Here is a 20,171-nt window from a genome sequence, read left to right as displayed (position 1 = left end):
CAGCATTTCACTGTAAGGTCTACTACACCTGTTGTATTCAGCATTTCACTGTAAGGTCTACCTACACCTGTTGTATTCAGCATTTCACTGTCAGGTCTACCTACACCTGTTGTATTCAGCATTTCACTGTCAGGTCTATTACACCTGTTGTATTCAGCATTTCACTGTGAGGTCTACCTACACCTGTTGTATTCAGTATTTCACTGTGAGGTCTACCTACACCTGTTGTATTCAGCATTTCACTGTAAGGTCTACCTACACCTGTTGTATTCAGCATTTCACTGTAAGGTCTACCTACACCTGTTGTATTCAGCATTTCACTGTAAGGTCTACCTACACCTGTTGTATTCAGCATTTCACTGTAAGGTCTACCTACACCTGTTGTATTCAGCATTTCACTGTAAGGTCTACCTACACCTGTTGTATTCAGCATTTCACTGTAAGGTCCACACCGGTTGTATTCGGCACACGTGACAAATAAACTTTGATTTGATTTGCTTTCAGCAATATAGTGCTTTTCTGAAGCCCAAATGCAGTTGGGTGACGGCAGGCCTCACTAGTGTGAACAGTGCAGTCTGTTGTTGTTCTTTGATCGAGCTGTTCTCGTTTTAAAGACTGTCTGAAGCTCTATGAAAACAGATCTGTTGTGTTCTCCTCTCAGGGTCGCCTTGCGAAGGTGGAGAATGGAACTAATCTGGACTGGTCCACTGCTGAGGCCATGGCGTTTGGGTCTCTGCTCTGCCAAGGTCAGTCAGACTTTTTACACCACAAAGCCAAACCAAGCTGTACTGAGCTGGCCAGTTTATGCATCCACCATATACAGTTGAAGTCAGAAGTTTACATACACTTAGGTTGGAGTCATTAACTTGTTTTTCAACTTTTTCACTCTACAAGTTTCTTGTTAACAAACTATAGTTCTGGCAAGTCAGTTAGGGGCGGCAGGGTAGCCTAGTGGTTAGAGTGTTGGACTAGTAACCGAAAGGTTGCAAGTTCAAATCCCCGAGCTGACAAGGTACAAAATCTGTCGTTCTGCCCCTGAACAGGCAGTTAACCCACTGTTCCTAGGCCGTCATTGAAAATAAGAATTTGTTCTTAACTGACTTGCCTAGTAAAATAAAAATAAATAGGTCATCTACTTTGTACATGACACAAGTCCTTTTTCCAACAATTGTTTACAGACAGATTATTTCACTTATAATTCACTGTTCCACAATTCCAGTGGGTCAGAAGTTTACATACACTAAGTTGACTGCCTTTAAACAGCTTGGAAAATTCCAGACAATGATGTCATAGGTTAATTGACATAATTTGAGTCAATTGGAGGTGTACCTGTGGATGTATTTTCAAGGCCTACCTTCAAACTCAGTGCCTCTTTTCTTGACATCATGGAAAAATCAAAAGAAATCAGCCAAGTCCTCAGAAAATACTTTTTAGACCTCCACAAGTCTGTACAAACAATAGTAGCATAAACTCCATGGGACCACACAGCCGTCATACCGCTCAGGAAGGAGACGCGTTCTGTCTCCTAGAGATGAACGTACTTTGGTGCGAAAAGTGCAAATCAATCCCAGAACAACACCAAAGGACCTTGTGAAGATGCTGGAGGAAACAGTTACAAAAGTATCTAAATTCACAGTAAAACGAGTCCTATATCGACATAACCTGAAAGGCCACTCAGCAGGGAAGAAGCCACTGCTCCAAAACCGCCATAAAATAGCCAGACTATGGTTTGCAACTGCACATGGGACACAGTTCGTACTTTTTGGAGAAATGTCCTCTGGTCTGATGAAACAAAAATAGATCTGTTAGGCCATAATGACCATTGTTATGTTTGGAGGGAAAAGGTGGAGGCGTGCAAGCCGGTGCTTTGCTGCAGGAGGGACTGGTGCACTTCACAAAATAGATGGCATCATGAGGAAGGAAAATGATATGGATATATTGAAGCAACATCTCAAGACATCAGTCAGGAAGTTAAAGCTTGGTCACAAATGGATCTTCCAAATGGACAATGACCCCAAGCATACTTCCAAAGTTGTGGTAAAATGGCTTAAGGACAACAAAGTCAAGGTATTGGAGTGGCCATCACAAAGCCCTGACCTCAATCCTATAGAAAATTTGTGGGCAGAACTGTAAAAGTGTGTGCGAGCAAGGAGGCCTACAAACCTGACTCAGTTACACCAGCCCTGTCAGGAGGAATGGGCCAAAATTCACCAAACTTATTGTGGGAAGCTTGTGGAAGGCTACCCAAAACATTTGACCCAATTGAGTGTATGTGAACTTCTGACCCACTAGGAATGTGATGAAAGAAATAAAAGCTGAAATAAATCATTCTCTCTACTATTATTCTGACATTTCACATTCTTAAAATAAAGTGGTGATCCTAACTGACCTAAGACAGGCAATTTTTACTTGGATTAAATGTCAGGAATTGTGAAAAACTGAGTTTAAATGTATTTGGCTAAGGTGTATGTAAACTTCCGACTTCAACTGTACCTGAGCCAGCATAGTTTGGTGTGTTTGTTTTTTGGCATGATAGTGGAAACAAAAAGGGATTGATTTTATTATATTTATTATATTTTACAGAAATTGCTTGATAGATTTAGGTTTTCCAGACTGAACATTTCCATAAAATGTCAATACTTAGAACAACACATTGTTTTGTTGTTGTCATTTCTATGTGTAATTCCTTCATGTTTTGTAAGAATGTGTTTATTCTGTTCTGCAGGGTTCAACATTCGCATCAGTGGGCAGGACGTTGGGAGAGGCACCTTCAGTCAGAGACATGCCATGATAGTTTGTCAGGACACAAATGATATGTACATCCCCCTAAACCACATAGACCCTGAACAGAAAGGATTCATGGAGGTATTTAACACATAGATAACACATATGTACCTTCCCCCTAAACCACGTTGTTGTCACGTTCTGACCTTTAGTTCTTTTGTTTCAGTATGGTCAGGGCGTGAGTTGGGAGGGTTGTCTATGTTAGTTTGTCTATGATTTTCTATTTCTGTGTTTGGCCTGGTATGGTTCTCAATCCGAGGCAGCTGTCAATCGTTGTCCCTGATTGAGAACCATATTTCGGTAGCCTGTTGTTTACTGTCTATGTGTGTCTGCACCAGATAGAGCTGTTTCGGTTGTTTTCGTTGTTGTTTTGTTATTCAGTGTTCAGTTTACATTAAATAAGATGAACACGTACGACGCTACGCATTGGTCCTCATCTCCTTCCCCAGACGGCAAGCGTTACAGCTGTAAAGATTCCTGTCAGTATTACTGCTGCAGGACAGGCAACTAGAATCAGCGTTACAGCTGTAAAGAGTCCTGTCAGTATTACTGCTGCAGGACAGGCAACTAGAATCAGCGTTACAGCTGTAAAGAGTCCTGTCAGTATTACTGCTGCAGGACAGGCAACTAGAATCAGCGTTACAGCTGTAAAGAGTCCTGTCAGTATTACTGCTGCAGGACAGGCAACTAGAATCAGCGTTACAGCTGTAAAGAGTCCTGTCAGTATTACTGCTGCAGGACAGGCAACTAGAATCAGCGTTACAGCTGTAAAGAGTCCTGTCAGTATTACTGCTGCAGGACAGGCAACTAGAATCAGCGTTACAGCTGTAAAGAGTCCTGTCAGTATTACTGCTGCAGGACAGGCAACTAGAATCAGCGTTACAGCTGTAAAGAGTCCTGTCAGTATTACTGCTGCAGGACAGGCAACTAGAATCAGCGTTACAGTTGTAAAGAGTCCTGTCAGTATTACTGTTGCAGGACAGGCAACTAGAATCAGCGTTACAGTTGTAAAGAGTCCTGTCAGTATTACTGTTGCAGGACAGGCAACTAGAATCAGCGTTACAGCTGTAAAGAGTCCTGTCAGTATTACTGCTGCAGGACAGGCAACTAGAATCAGCGTTACAGCTGTAAAGAGTCCTGTCAGTAATACTGCTGCAGGACAGGCAACTAGAATCAGCGTTACAGCTGTAAAGATTCCTGTCAGTAATACTGCTGCAGGACAGGCAACTAGAATCAGCGTTACAGTTGTAAAGAGTCCTGTCAGTATTACTGCTGCAGGACAGGCAACTAGAATCAGCGTTACAGCTGTAAAGAGTCCTGTCAGTATTAATACTGCTGCAGGACAGGCAACTAGAATCAGCGTTACAGTTGTAAAGAGTCCTGTCAGTATTACTGCTGCAGGACAGGCAACTAGAATCAGCGTTACAGCTGTAAAGAGTCCTGTCAGTAATACTGCTGCAGGACAGGCAACTAGAATCAGCGTTACAGTTGTAAAGAGTCCTGTCAGTATTAATACTGCTGCAGGACAGGCAACTAGAATCAGCGTTACAGTTGTAAAGAGTCCTGTCAGTATTACTGCTGCAGGACAGGCAACTAGAATCAGCGTTACAGCTGTAAAGAGTCCTGTCAGTATTACTGCTGCAGGACAGGCAACTAGAATCAGCGTTACAGTTGTAAAGAGTCCTGTCAGTATTAATACTGCTGCAGGACAGGCAACTAGAATCAGCGTTACAGTTGTAAAGAGTCCTGTCAGTAACACTGCTGCAGGACAGGCAACTAGAATCAGCGTTACAGCTGTAAAGAGTCCTGTCAGTATTACTGCTGCAGGACAGGCAACTAGAATCAGCGTTACAGTTGTAAAGAGTCCTGTCAGTATTACTGCTGCAGGACAGGCAACTAGAATCAGCCCCTGGATGCTTTTTGTTGTTGGTTTGGAGGACCAGAAATATAATTATGTTGATTTGTACACTTCAAATATACCACAACTAATCCTAAAAAGAGATTTGTTCTTTTCAAATACATACATTTCATACCTTGAATTACATTGAGACACGATCTGAATTCCTGGTGATTTTGGTTTTGTGACTAAAAAACTAAAATAATAATAATATAAAAATGATTTACTGAAACTTTTCAGCGGGGCCAAAGAAAATCCCTCCTGTTGCCCACCGCTGTACAACTGAAACAGTCACATGCTCACTATAACTAAACCACTATCTTCTACTGTTTACTGGTTAAACTTGTTATAGAGCGTGTGTGTGTGTGTGTGTGTGTGTCACCCAGGTGTGTAACAGTGCTCTGTCTGAGGAGGCCGTGCTGGGCTTTGAATACGGCATGGCCATCGCCCAGCCTAAACTCCTGCCCATCTGGGAGGCTCAGTTTGGTGACTTCTTCAACGGAGCTCAGATCATCTTCGACACCTTCATCTCCGGAGGTATGATACTCTGGTTAATTATTGGAATTAATATCACTTCCTGTAGCCAAGGGCTATTTTTAGGTTAGTTCCTGTATTTACAGACAGTTGTACATGATGGACCGGGTTCATTCTAACCACTCGTGGTGCACAGTATACCTATCGGGACGGTTTCCTGGACAATCTTTGTCCAGATTTCCTGGACAAAGCCTAGTTCTGGACTAAATAACATGTTTACCATTTGAAAGTGGTTTTGAGTCCAGGGCTTGGCTCAATCCATGTCCAGGAAATCGGCCCAGCAAACTTTAGAACCAAATGAGGAGGGTTTGAAGGAAGTAGCTGAATGAACGGAATATGGAGGCAACACATTTTCTCATCTTCATGTCCGAGTAGAGACAATAGGCTGTTGTCTAACGACGACATATAAAAGGCTTTATAGAGCAGACTTGATTAATACTACATAGATGCACTCACAGATAACTCTGAGCTGTGTTTGTGGTTCCTACTCCAATAGGTTTAGTAGCTGCTGCATTGTGAGATACGTAAAGGCTTCATACAGCTTTCATAAAACCTTCATAATCACTAGATGGAGACTGGTCTCATTAGGGGTTGATTGAAACGTTTCCCTGTCTCTCCCAGGTGAGGCTAAGTGGCTGCTGCAGTGTGGGATGGTGATCCTGCTGCCCCATGGTTATGACGGAGCCGGACCTGAACACTCCTCATGCCGTATAGAGAGGTTCCTACAGGTGAGGAGGACAGCCGATCCCAATTTGTTTGGCTGGGCTTCTTTTTGTCTAACGTCTTTCCTCTTCAGTTTCTCTGCTCTCCTCACCTCCTTCTCAAAATCCCAATAGGGGAGGAATGAGGGGAGAGGAGGTGAGGAATTGAGGAACAACTTTTGATTAAGAACCTGTTATTGAGGTGGCAGGGTAGCCTAGTGTTTAGAGCGTTGGACTAGTAACCGGAAGGTTTCATGTTCAAATCCCCGAGCTCAATGACGGCCTACCAAATCCCTGGTAGGCCGTCATTGAAAATAAGAATTTGTTCTTAACTGACTTGCCTAGTTAAATAAAAATAAAATATATATATATGAAAAAACTAGCTACTCAATACAGCTGATCGTATGATGATCATTGAACCGTGTGTCTATCTCTCGTCATCTCCCCAGCTGTGTGACAGTAAAGAGGAGGGGGTGGATGGTGACAATGTCAACATGGGCGTTGTCAACCCTACGACTCCAGCACAGTATTTCCACCTGCTGAGACGACAAATGATACGCAACTTCCGCAAGCCGCTCATCGTGGCCGGGCCCAAGACTCTGCTCCGATTCTCTGTAAGACATTCAAATATTCAACCTCTAATACAATCAAGCCATAAAGTAGACATTTAGGCTATTTGAGGGGATCCGTTTGGGCAAGGAGAGGTGCAGAAACACTCATCTTCTCACATAGTGACTAGTTATTTATAGATCAGGAGATATTTAATGACTGAGTTGTATTTCCTTCCCCTTTTCTACCTGTAGGGAGCAACATCCAGTCTGGTTGACATGGCTCCTGGTACATATTTCAAGCCTGTGATTGGTGACCCCTCAGTCACACCAGCAAGGTAAAGAAGGACCCACAATACCAATCTCCATCAAATAGTACACCGTCAGAAAGTCATTTACATTTGGAACCAATAGAAGGTTCTAGGATGTGATAGATACATTATATAGATGCATTCCGAAAGTATTCAGACCACTTGACTTCTTCCACATTTTTGTTACGTTCGAGCCGCATTCCAAAATGGATTAAATACAACATTTTCCTCATCATTCTACACTTAATACCCCATAACGACAAAGCAAAAAAAATTCTAAACAGAAATACCTTATTTACATAACTATTCAGAACCTCTGCTATGAGACTCAAAATTGAGCTCAGGTGCATTCTGTTTCCATTGATCATTCTTGAGATGGTTCCGCAACTTGATTGGAAAGGCACACACCTGTCTATGTAAGGTCCCATAGTTGACAGTGCATGTACCAAGCCATGAGCAAATACCAAGCCATGAGGTCAAAGGAATTGTCCGTAAAGCTCTGAGACAGGATTGTGTCGAGACACGGATCTGGGGAAGGGTACCAAAAAATGTTTGCAGCATTGAAGGTCCCCCAGAACACAGTGGCCTCCGTCATTCTTAAATGGAAGAAGTTTGGAACCACCAAGACTCTTCCTAGAGCTGGTCGCCCGGCCAAACTGAGCAATCGGGGGAGAAGGGCCTTGGTCAGGGAGGTGACCAATAACCTGATGGTCACTGACAGAGCTCCAGAGTTCCTTTGTGGAGATGAACAACCATCTCTGCAGCACTCCACCAATCAGGCCTTTATGGTAGAGTGGCTAGACTGATGCCACTCCTCAGTAGAAGCCTCATGACAGGCTGCAAGGACTCTCAGACCACGAGAAACAACATTCTCTGGTCTGATGAAACCAAGATTGAACTCTTTGGCCTGAATGCCAAGCGTCACGTCTGGAGGAAACCTAGCACCATCCCTATGGTGAGGCATGGTGGTGGCAGCATCATGCTGTGGTGATGTTTTTCAGCGGCAGGGACGGGAAGATTAGTCAGGATCCAAGGAAAGATGAACGGAGCAAAGTACAGAGAGATCCTTGATGAAAACCTGCCCCAGAGTGCTCAGGACCTCAGACTGGGCTGAAGGTTCATCTTCCAACAGGACAACGACCATAAGCACACAGCCAAGACAAGGCAGGAGTGGGTATGGGTCTCTGAATGTCCTTGAGTGACCCAGCCAGAGCCCCACCTTGAACCCGATCAACCATCTCTGAAGAGACCTGAAAATAGCTGTGCAGCGACATTCCCCATCCAACATGACAGAGCTTGAGAGGATCTGCAGAGAAGAATGAAAGAGACTCCCCAAATACAGGTGTGCCAAGCTTGTAGCGTCCCACCCAAGAAGACTCGAGTCTGTAATCGCTGCCAAAAGTGCTTCAACAAAGTACTGATTAAAGGGTCTAAATACTTCAAGTCCATTCAGGTTGTTTCACAAGCAAAGTCATTTGTATCATTTCACTTTGTGAAAACAATTCGCACAGACAAATCTGATTAGGCTTAGCCAGAGTCATTTATTTATTTACAATTTATTTATTTATTAATATATGTCTCTGGGTGTAGCTTATACCACAGCCTCTGCCATAGAAACAAACGGAGCATGGCTTGGGGACTCTGGTCCCAACTTTACAATGCGAAAAAAAATGCTTGTCTGTAGCCAAAACAGTTCAAAATTAAAAACCTGAACAAAAATTCTGGCCGGATTCTCGGGATGCTTTTATCATCATGAGTTAAGGAACTATGAAAATATTTCAAATAAACCTTATTTAATCTATATAAAAAATATTTGTTACAGGAAAATATTAGGTTAATTTAATAGTGAAATCTTTGGTTAATTTAATAGGGAAATCTTTGGTTAATTTAATAAGGTAATCTTAGGGTTGCTGCAGAATTTTATATCCCATCAAGGTGTGTCATGGTTCCAAAAAGTGACAAAACATTAAGAACACCTTCCTGATATTGAGTTGCTTCCCCCTTTTGTCCTCATGACAGACTCAATTCATCGGGGGATGGACTCTACAAGGTTTTTGATTTATTTTATTTAACCTTTATTTAACTAGGAAAGTCAGTTAAGAACAAATTCTATTTTACAATGACGATCTACCCTGGCCAAACCCGGACGATGCTGGGCCAATTGTGCGCCACCCTATGGGACTTCCAATCACGGCCGGTTGTGATACAGACTGGAATCGAACCAGGGTCTGTAGTGATGCCTCTAGCACTGAGATGCAGTGCCTTAAACCGCTGCATCACTCAGAAGCCCAAGGTGTCGAAAGCGTTCCACACGGATGCTGGCCCATGTTGACTCCAATGCTTCCCACAGTTGTGTCAAGTTGGCTGGATGTCCTTTGGGTGGTGGACCATTCTTGATACACACAGGAAACCGTTGACATTGACAAACCCAGCATCGTTACAGTTGTGGACACACTCAAGCCCCTGGCAGCTACTACCATACCCCTTCAAAGGCTCTTAAATATTTTGTCTTGCCCGTCCACTGTCTGAATGGCACACATACATAATCCATGTCTTTAATTTCTCCTCCGCTACATTTACACTGATGTGGATTTAACAAGTGACATCAGTAAGGCCTCGTAGCTTTCACCTGGACTTCACCTGGTCAGCCTGTCATGGAAGGAGCAGATGTTCCTAATGTTTGGTACTCTGTGTATAATATTGCTGTCCAGGTTTGATTTAATAATCCTGTTCCTTCTATCCCTGTAGTGTCCAGCAGGTGGTGTTGTGCTCAGGAAAGCACTACTATGCCCTGTTGAAGCAGAGGGAAACGTCAGCTGTCACTCAGACCACAGCACTGATCAGACTGGAGGAGCTGTGTCCCTTTCCTCTGGAGGCCCTGCAGCAGGAGCTGAACAAGTACACCAATGCTAAAGGTAGGCTGTACCTGACTCGGCCACTACTTACCTCAAACACTACTGCATCAAAGCTGGGACCGACAGACTGGAAAAACAGCTTCTATCTCAAGGCCGTCAGACTGATAAACAGCCGTCACTAACATTGAGTGGCTGATGCCAACACACTGACTCATCTCTAGCCACTTTAATAATGAAAAAATGTATGTAAAAATGTACCACTAGCCACTGTAAACAACGCCACTTTATATAATGTTTACATACCCTACATTACTCATCTCAAATGTATATACTGTACTCTATACCATCTACTGCATCTTGCGTATGCCGTTCGGCCATCGCTCATTCATATAGTTTTATGTACATATTCTTATTCCTTCCTTTACACTTGTGTGTATCAGGTAGTTGTTGTGAAATTGTTAGATTACATGTTAGATATTACTGCACTGTCGGAACTAGAAGCACAAGCATTTTGCTACACTCACATTAACATCTGCTAACCATGTGTATGTGACAAATAAATTTGATTCGATTTTTACTATCATATAAAAATGTATTGGTTGCGTACACATATTTTGCAGATGTTGTCGCAGTTGTAGCAAAATTGTTTGTTTCTAGCTCAGTGCAGTAATACCTAACAACACACAAAAATCTCCTAAATGTATCGAAAGGAATTAAGAAATATTAGAACGAGCAATGTCTGAGTCCCGACTGTAAATATATGTGTATATTTATTTATTTAAACATGATTAAAGGATGGTGTGTGTATAGACATTTGTGGGCAGTATATGAATAGAAAAGGTATGTACAGCAGTAGTTATACAGAATAAGCCTTGACTAGAATACAGTATATCCATATGAAGTGGGTAAAACACTATGTAAACAGTATGTAAACACTATGTAAACAGTATGTAAACTGTATGTAAACACTATGTAAACACTATGTAAACACTATGTAAACTGTATGTAAACAGTATGTAAACTGTATGTAAACACTATGTAAACTGTATGTAAACACTATGTAAACTGTATGTAAACACTATGTAAACACTATGTAAACACTATGTAAACTGTATGTAAACTGTATGTAAACTGTATGTAAACTGTATGTAAACTGTATGTAAACACTATGTAAACACTATGTAAACACTATGTAAACACTATGTAAACTGTATGTAAACACTATGTAAACACTATGTAAACTGTATGTAAACTGTATGTAAACTGTATGTAAACTGTATGTAAACTGTATGTAAACACTATGTAAACACTATGTAAACACTATGTAAAGTGTTCCATGTCTGTGTACATAGGGCAGACGTCTCCTAAGGTGCAGGGTTGAGTATCTAAATCTAAAATACTGTTTAGCAGTTGCTTTTGTCCAAGTTCACCGACGCTTAAGGCACCCTGACCTGACCTCAACCTCACCTGGCTTGGCCCATGCCGGGTCATCCCTAATTATCACAGACACCATAGGCTGATTTTGTCAGACACAGATGAAGTCTCGACCTGGTCTAAAAAGCTATTTCAAAGGAAATTCTCCACGGAGCATGTTTTTTTTTTTTTTTTTTGAATGGACAATGACCTTGGTTTTTGTGTGTGTCCCATACAGAGTTCGTGTGGAGTCAGGAGGAGCCCCAGAACATGGGCCCCTGGTCGTTTGTGGCCCCCAGGTTTGAGAAGCAGCTGGCCTGCAAGGTGAGCCCTGTTCCTGTCCCTGTCTTTGGTTGGTTGTTTTTCTGTGTGGATATTTGACACTTTCATTGAGACAGTTTATAAATCAAACTGGGATACAGGTAGGTGGGAGCAACCGTGTGAGGGGCGGACCCGGGCGATTGAATCCCGGTGGGGAGTCGTAGATATAACTTGTGCTGGGTGGTGTTACCATTGAAGACACATTTCAGTTGAAGACATTGTTGTACAACTGACTAGGTATCTTCCTTTCCCATTACACCATGGCTCTGTGTGCCCTGTCCCTGTCTGAAGGACCAGGAAAACACAGTATAGATTTAACTGGGTTTACATCTCTGGATATTACTTATCCTGCTTGGAGAATACTAACTTACTTAGGCTAATCTCCTTCGGCCCTATTTGGGACATAAGGTCACAATGAGTTAGAAATAATAATCTTAATAATATATCCCATTTAGCAGACGCTTTTGTCCAAAGCGACTTACAAGTCGGCTGGGGCCACTATTTTTGCATATGGGTGGCCCCAGTGGGAATCGAACCCACGACGCTTGGCGTTGCAAGCACCATGCTCTACCGACTGAGCCACACAGGAAATCTCTGGACGTTATCTAGTCTGTTCTCACAGTGTCTCCCACATGGGTGAAGTGCCATGTGAGACTAAATATTAACTATACATTTCTTCTCTCCCCCAGCTTCGATTGGTCAGTCGGCCTGCTCTGCCCGCCCCGGCTGTGGGCATCGGAGCACTCCACCAGCAGCAGAACGAGGCCGTCCTCACTGCCACCTTCTCCTCCTGAGCCACTGGAACAACTGGGGCCCAAGATGGACGCTCTTGGGCCCCAAAATGGAAGCTCACTCCCAACACTACTTCATGAAGCTCCAGTAAAACCACATGACATCTCTATCTTGGAAAATCCAGACTGAATTCAGATCCGTTTTATGTTTCCTTAACTTGTTTCACTGTCGTGATTCAGTCTGGAAGCTAGGCTACCTCTTCTCATCCTCTCCATTCAAAATGTTGTCAAAACACAAGTGCTCAAGGGCAGCTTTCAATGTGGCGGATTCAGTTGCTGTTTGGCGGTTCGTGGGGATGGGTTTAGCATTATGAAATGGAGTTGGAACTACAAAACAATGTGATGTAGACAGTCAGAAATTGCGTAGGGCCATTATTTTTATTTTTTGTTGTTGATTGTGTTCAATTCACTAGCTGTAAGGCATTATTAGGTTACTGACAAATAGCAAAACCTAAATATGGTTCAGATTGAATTACGGCATTAGACACTAAGTTTAGAGCATCATTGTTTTATACATAGATTTTTTTTGATTTATCACACAGCAGAGTATTATGATTCGATTTCATTAACCTGACATATGACTATCATCTTGTTCAGTCTATCATCTTGTTTCTTTGAGGTAGAAGATTGTCTCGGGTTGTCAATCAAAAGGGCTTAGGCATTCATCGGTGTTGCCCGCATGAGCTGCTGTAGTTTTTCTACTATTTTCAATGTCAGCCTCAACATCCGTTTGTTATGATAAAATGTCAAAATACAGTTAAAGTGTGAAATTTAAACTTCAAAATATTATTTAGTGTATTTTTGTTTGTGTGTAGAAATCCAAAGATTTTCATTGTGTTTTAAATTGTGAAAAAAAAAAACACCAAGCGAACAACTACTGCACAAATGTGCCTTTCAGCACCACAGCTATTTAATATTTCTTTAGGAAAGTTAGGGCTGCTATTTCTCTACAAATGAGTCATATTAATCCCAACTCAGTAGCAGTTCTGTTTTCATTTTCAGAAGGTTTCATTTGTTGTGGATTCTGTCTTTACTGCCACAGGTACGATTTAAGCAGTCTGATGTGAATACTGACCATTACTGGATTAGAGTTCTAATTTATTATCTCGTGGTAACAAAAACTAACGCCCCACTCAGACCACTTCCAGACAGTCCAAGCGAAATTCTTGCTTGAGAAATTGCTCTTTGCTAAGAAGCTATTTTTTTTTATTATTTTTTTTTACTTTAATCGAAAACGATCATAGTAAAGGTGTTTAATTGGTACCCAGAAATGTTTTGATATTGAGATTTTATAAAACTGCTACATTGAACTTTTTAAAAGGTAGTTCACACCTGCATAACACAATTTTTTTTCCCCATGTAGTTTCTTTAGTAGCTACCTTCCGTGTTTATTACAAAATACCACTGAATACTTTTCTCAAACAGTTGTGCATATGTTGTGGGAATATTTCTTCTGGTTATCTAAAGCAGACGTTAGATCTAGTCTTGTAATTCCTCTGTTCTTCTTATTGTCAGTAATATAGTAGCATCCTTGAGCTTCTTGAGGGTGACTCAGTTGTACTATGAATTCAAATCAGCACCGAACCACTAAGCCCTTTTTCTGAGAGGATTGTTTGTAAACAATATGGCAATAAATCCATCTTACTCATGAGACAAGTGGAATTGTTGCTATACTACTTATCTCCTTGCTTACACACATCAAATCCTCTCAGATATCCACAGGTATCTGGGTGTACAGGCTCGGCCCTCATTTGGCATTCAGGTCTGCCCAGAAAACACAGTATTTTCTGTGAGACGGTCTTACTCTGAATCCAGTGCATTTGGGGGTAGGTGCCAGGGATTGTTTCTGGGCATGGCCTAAAGCTCCAGAATGGTACATTTTCATTTCAAGGTATACTGTAGTAGCAAGGGGTTGATTTGGGATTCAGGGGCCCAGAAATGAATACAGTCTGTCAAGGGAGACGGACCGGAGAGGCTCCATCACCCCATTAACACCTAATAGAACAGAAGACTCATTTCACTTCCTTTGAGATTTTCTGACACTATAACAGATCTAATTGGTTTTCTAAATAGACAGCCATTGCATTTAACTGAGAGTTGTCTGTGCCTTTTTGTTTTGTGGAGAGAGGGGGAAAAAAGATCCTCATATGTGATCTATTCTAAACAGGGGCCAGGCAGGCAGTCCGTGCCAAGCCTTTTGGATTGGCTGAGGCCATGCATGTTGGTGTGTTTTCCATTCTATTGTATGCATAAGTAGGAAGGCCTAGGGCAAAAGCAATGCTAGGGGATTTTTAAATACTCCCTCCGGGTTGCCATTTTGTTGTGAGGACTAAGCATAGTTCAATGTCATCATCGTTTTATTAATGTAAAATCCGTCACTTGCATTGTCCACTATATATATATATATATATCTCCATTACTTGCTCCAATGACACGAGTCGTGGATTTGGTGCAATGCCAACACTAATCGTTCACTCATACATCCTCATCACGCACACTTTCGGCTACATAGGCATGAGAGGAGAGCGGCCTCCCCAGCCACCCACTCCTTATTGCTATAACAACCAAAGGCGCGGTCAAGCAGGCAGCGTGACTCGATAGAATAGCGTTTCAATTCAGACGGACACCGACCGACCCCTCCAACGGGAGTTATCTTTCTGTCAAGTAAACATAGCCGAAACGGAATCCAGTGAGCTATAGTTGTTTGTTGCAAAGCGAATGAGACAGAATAGCGAAGGAGCTCCCCGTCTGTTACGTGAAGATTAGACTAGTGTTATAACCTGTAGGTAGGCTGCTACTGGTGGTAGGGCTGTAGCCTACTGGAGAGTAGGACACCTTTGCTTTCGCAGCGCAGCGGTTGTATGGATGGGCTGAGTAAAGCAAGGTTTAAAACTAACTGGGCGACAATCAGGAAGAAACCCTATTCAGTCCTACTTTTTGTGTCGACTAGAGACGGGGCACCATCCCCACTGAGTCTGCACGAGAAGGTGACATTCTTTGTGAAGCGGTACCTCTAATCTTCTCACGTCTGTCTTCCCCGGTGACGACATGGCGAGTGAGAACGGACAGTCTGGGGGGGGATCTTGGAAAAAGAATGTCGATGATATCAAGAAGGTATTCGAGTTCAAAGAAGTCCTTGGAACGTGAGTAATAAATGTGTGGTCTATAGAATCTTGTAACAGGTCCTTAAATTACAACTTTGTTGTCGGCTGTCAAGGGGGTTTACTCTAGATAGCACAGCCACAAAGTCTATCGTAAAACTTAATGCATTTTTGTTTCGCTTTTTGGTTTTAATTTAAGGATAAGGTTAGCAGTTTGGTTAGAGGTAGGTTTAAAATTACATTTTATTAAGTTAAATTGTTTAAAAAATGAGCATGATTTATGACTTTGTGGCTGGGGTAACTAGTTACGACCGCTGTCAATCGATTATACAGTGTAACAGAAGCGGAAATGGCAATTGTCTCTACTCTTGTTAACGAAGCTTAGACAATACGACATGTGATATTGCCGACGTACGTGCGATTTTTGCAAATACTAACGTTTTGAATGATGCTTTATTGTGTCCTACAAATGGTTATGACATCGACAGTTACTAGATGCAACAATGCAAAAGCACGTTGCCAAACTGTCAATAATAGGTATATTCTAAGGCAGGAGTTCGATGGAAAAGCGGTCGGGTCCGCCTCAATAGATTTCGACAGTTACCTCTAGGTTACGTTTGGTTTAGTTGGCAGCGCAACGCCAGGGTTGTGGGTTCGATTCCCACGTGGGACCAGTACGAGAGAAAAGACGTTTAAAAATGTATGCACTCACTACTGTAAGTCGCTGTGGATAAGAGCGTCTGCTAAATTACAATTTAAAAATATATATATATTTATCAATATCAGAGATCAAAGGGTTATAAAGCAGGTCCAAGGTGATGTGTCAAGGCACCTGCATTACAGAATAGATTATCTTGAGGTTTTCTTATTAATTTACATATCGTATGTAATCAGAAATACATTAGTTAACATCTGTTATTAAATGCATTGTCAGGACTCTGTGAATGGTAGTCATTGTTTCAGCATCAAAATGGTCAGGAGAATTGGATTGTCAGTTGCTGCCTGCTGATGAAAACGTGTCTTCTGATGTCTAGTGAGACTGGATAACATTGAATAGATACAGAAGATTCCTGGTGCTGAATTATGATCATGTCTAATCTGTATTTAATTGTGATAATATGAAAAGTACTTGTCCCCCGTGCAAGTCAGTATATATTGGCTACCCAAAGATTATGACCACTTCACTTGCTCGAAAATGTTTTTAAAAAGTAGCTATTTTCACCTACACACAGGGGGGAAAACAGAAAGATCGGACTACTGGATTTCTTTACATTTAGGTTGTTATTAGAATAAAATATGACCTGCCCAATAGGGACAACCTCAGAGCAGGCTCAACTTGCATAACTGCTCACGTCATTTGCCACTGGCAATACACTCTTAGGGGAGGTAAAAGGTGCTATCAAGAACCTAAAAGGGTTTTTTCAGATGTCCCCATAGGAGAACTCTTTTTAGTTCCAGGTAGAACCCTTTTGGGTTCCATGCAGAACCTTTTCCACAGTGGGTTCAACGGTTCAACATGAAACCTAGAAGGGTTTTTACCTGGAACCAAAAAGGGTTCTCATATGGGGACAGCTGAAAAACCCGGTTGGAATTATTTTGTTTTTCTAAGAGTGTATGGTCAACTGCTATAATATCATCTTCAGTCTGACATGTTTCCTGGCACTTTACAGCTCCCTCTGGGAGTATGGAACATTTTCATTATCTTTATCATCAGAGACTAACTTACAAATATATATATACACACACACACACACACACACACACACACACACACACACACACACACACACAACCTTGCAACAAGTTGGTATGAAGCTGGTGATGTTCGTGCATGGCTTAGTTCTTCATTCTTGTTATTCTCTTGGGCTTCCACTACTGTACTACGTCAGAGCAGACAAATTCCTCCAGAGTTTATTTTGGTCCTCCAGTTAGTGCTGCCTGACTTATGGCAGTTTTGCTGTGGGTGAGTTATGATGCAGACAGGGAGCATGTAAGTACTCACTTCGAAGGGCAAATTCCCCAAATGGAGACTGGAAGACGAGCCTTCCAAAAACTCTCTCTGCCTCTAAACTATTTTTCAAGATTTTTGTCAAGGGCGGGGTGTTTACATGCATAAGCTAAATAGCGCTGCTTGGTTCCCTCTCCGTTGAATTGATAAGCTGTGTGTTCTAGAAAGTGAAAAACAAAGTCCTTTCACCTACAGATGTTTTCTTCTATTTAATTCCCTCCGTGTGGGGCGGCAAGTAGTCTAGTGGTTAGAGTGGAGGGGCGTCAGGTAGTCTAGTAGTTAGAGTGGAGGGGCGTCAGGTAGTCTAGTGGTTAGAGTAGAGGGGCGGCAGGTAGTCTAGTAGTTAGAGTGGAGGGGGGCAGGTAGTCTAGTGGTTAGAGTAGAGGGGCGGCAGGTAGTCTAGTGGTTAGAGTGGAGGGGCGTCAGGTAGTCTAGTGGTTAGAGTAGAGGGGCGGCAGGTAGTCTAGTAGTTAGAGTGGAGGGGCGGCAGGTAGTCTAGTGGTTAGAGTGGAGGGGCGGCAGGTAGTCTAGTGGTTAGAGTGGAGGGGCGGCAGGTAGTCTAGTAGTTAGAGTGGAGGGGCGGCAGGTAGTCTAGTGGTTAGAGTAGAGGGGCGGCAGGTAGTCTAGTGGTTAGAGTAGAGGGGCGGCAGGTAGTCTAGTGGTTAGAGTTGAGGGGCGGCAGGTAGTCTAGTAGTTAGAGTGGAGGGGCGTCAGGTAGTCTAGTGGTTAGAGTAGAGGAGTGGCAGGTAGTCTAGTGGTTAGAGTGGAGGGGCGGCAGGTAGACTAGTGGTTAGAGTGGAGGGGCGGCAGGTAGTCTAGTGGTTAGAGTGGAGGGGCGGCAGGTAGTCTAGTGGTTAGAGTGGAGGGGCGGCAGGTAGACTAGTGGTTAGAGTGGAGGGGCGGCAGGTAGACTAGTGGTTAGAGTGGAGGGGCGGCAGGTAGACTAGTGGTTAGAGTGGAGGGGCGGCAGGTAGACTAGTGGTTAGAGTGGAGGGGCGGCAGGTAGACTAGTGGTTAGAGTGGAGGGGCGGCAGGTAGACTAGTGGTTAGAGTGGAGGGGCGGCAGGTAGACTAGTGGTTAGAGTGGAGGGGCGGCAGGTAGTCTAGTGGTTAGAGTGGAGGGGCGGCAGGTAGTCTAGTGGTTAGAGTGGAGGGGCGGCAGGTAGTCTAGTGGTTAGAGTGGAGGGGCGGCAGGTAGCCTAGGGGTTAGAGCATTTGACTAGTAACTGAAAGGTTGCGAATCCCCGAGGTGACAAGGAAAAATATGTCTTTCTGCCCCTGAACAAGGCAGTTAACCCACTGTTTCTAGGCCATAATTGAAAATAAGAATTTGTTCTTAACTGACTTGCCTAATTAAATAAAGGTAATATATAAAGCAACAACACATCCTTCACCTCCCCCTTCTCTTGGGGAGAATGTGATATGATCTGGTGTTGAAGGAGTCAGAGGGGGAAATATGTTTTTGATCAGGAGATTGGTATCAAGCAGGACACGTACGCCACTCTTAACTTCAATAAACCGACCCTGCTGGTCTCCATTCACCAGGGTCAACATGGGGATCAGGATTCAGTCAGGAAGTGTAAACTGATTGGAATGTCAGGTTGCTTCCTGAATTGACTGCATTGAAATGTAAATGGTCCCAACACTGATGGGGATGGCTATTTGCCTTGACGAGAGCTAAACCATAAACAGCTATGGAGATATCCCTTCATAGTGGCTTAGCCTGTTTGTTGTTCAGAATCCGAGATAATTCTCAATATGCTACATCTCTTAGGCTAAATCGCATTCAGATTGCACACTTTTTGGCTTAGCCCAGGGCTAAGAAAGAACATGCAGTTTGAAAGCCCTTCATTTTCCCTAATTTTCCCTCCCCTTCTCTCGAGGTACAGGCTGTCCTTCTCCCGAGGTACAGGCTGTCCTTCTCCCGAGGTACAGGCTGTCCTTCTCCCGAGGTACAGCTTGTACCTCTCATCACCATCGGGGAGGAGCAACTTGTTCTCATTGACTTGAACACACGACTGTGACCCCTGGCTTGGGTCAAACGAAGCCCTAACACAATTCCACTCCACTCTATTCCTTCCCACTTCATTCCACACAATTCAATTCCACTCCATTCCATTCAACTATATTGTCCTTGCAGGGAAATTCATCTCGGAGTACATAAGACCATTTGAGGTTGGTGACAAGTTTTTGTATTTGAAAACCACTTCTAAGACATATGTGTTCCGAACTCACTTCAGTCACACTAAAGAGGGAGACTCACTGGGCTGGTAGCTGGCACATAACACATACACCACTGGAACACCATTAAGGTGATAATGTCCCAATCATTTGAAAGATTGTTCAGAAAACTAGGTGTTTTATTCGGCGTGTGCTTACTTCGATTTTGACCTTACGCCGATTAGGATAAGCAGAGTAAGGTGTTTACGTGACTATTGCATAATCTGCCTAATGCCATAATCCGTTTAATATTGAATTATTGCTGTGCATGTAAACATATTTAATGAAGTACACAGTTAAGAGTAATATGTGTTGCATAATGAAATAGGAGCAGTGGAAAAGGCTCCAGTTGTATACAGGGAGTGGGCGATCGTAATGGCAGGAAGTTGTGATGCCCTCATCTGTTTTTATTCTTAGCTGTGGATGTGAATGGCCTCTTCTAAACACCTGTGAATCATCATCATGAGTTGTCGTCTTAACAGTGGATAGGTTAAACACCAGTCATCTCTACATCTCAACATGTCCCTGCCTGTCTGCCCAGCTCAGTTTTTTTCTGGTGAAAAACGTATTTTTTTTGACACACCCGCACCTCCAAGTCCCATGTCAACACCACAGGGGCCCAGGCCGGCCGTTCCTGCTCCCGGTAGCTCCTGCTGTGTTGTGTATAAGCAGACCCAGTAGGTAGTG

General features: G+C 42.9%; 2 protein-coding genes across 3 annotated transcripts in view; both read left to right on the top strand.

Annotated features, from left to right (window-relative positions):
• LOC135508976 (2-oxoadipate dehydrogenase complex component E1-like) overlaps positions 1-14,251 on the top strand; it is a 38,630-nt gene extending 24,379 nt beyond the window's left edge. The window contains exons 10-18 of the mRNA XM_064929231.1: positions 662-746; positions 2,726-2,865; positions 5,068-5,218; positions 5,837-5,943; positions 6,366-6,530; positions 6,720-6,802; positions 9,524-9,690; positions 11,282-11,367; positions 12,054-14,251. Coding sequence (XP_064785303.1) covers positions 662-746; positions 2,726-2,865; positions 5,068-5,218; positions 5,837-5,943; positions 6,366-6,530; positions 6,720-6,802; positions 9,524-9,690; positions 11,282-11,367; positions 12,054-12,158 — 1,089 coding nt within the window. The 3' untranslated portion in view covers positions 12,159-14,251. The remainder of the gene's footprint in view (positions 1-661; positions 747-2,725; positions 2,866-5,067; positions 5,219-5,836; positions 5,944-6,365; positions 6,531-6,719; positions 6,803-9,523; positions 9,691-11,281; positions 11,368-12,053) is intronic.
• Positions 14,252-14,689: 438 nt separating this feature from the next.
• LOC135508975 (calcium/calmodulin-dependent protein kinase type 1D-like) overlaps positions 14,690-20,171 on the top strand; it is a 64,707-nt gene continuing 59,225 nt past the window's right edge. Inside the window, exon 1 of one of the 2 annotated variants that reach the window (XM_064929230.1) lies at positions 14,690-15,298. In XM_064929230.1, coding sequence (XP_064785302.1) covers positions 15,204-15,298 — 95 coding nt within the window. In that variant the 5' untranslated portion in view covers positions 14,690-15,203. The remainder of the gene's footprint in view (positions 15,299-20,171) is intronic. The other variant, XM_064929229.1, reaches the window with a different exon arrangement.

This window comes from Oncorhynchus masou, chromosome 22 (genome assembly GCF_036934945.1).
Source record: "Oncorhynchus masou masou isolate Uvic2021 chromosome 22, UVic_Omas_1.1, whole genome shotgun sequence".
Classification (NCBI taxonomy): Eukaryota; Metazoa; Chordata; class Actinopteri; order Salmoniformes; family Salmonidae; genus Oncorhynchus; species Oncorhynchus masou.
Note: the sequence above shows the minus strand (reverse complement) of the source record. Positions and strands in the feature narration are given on the sequence as shown.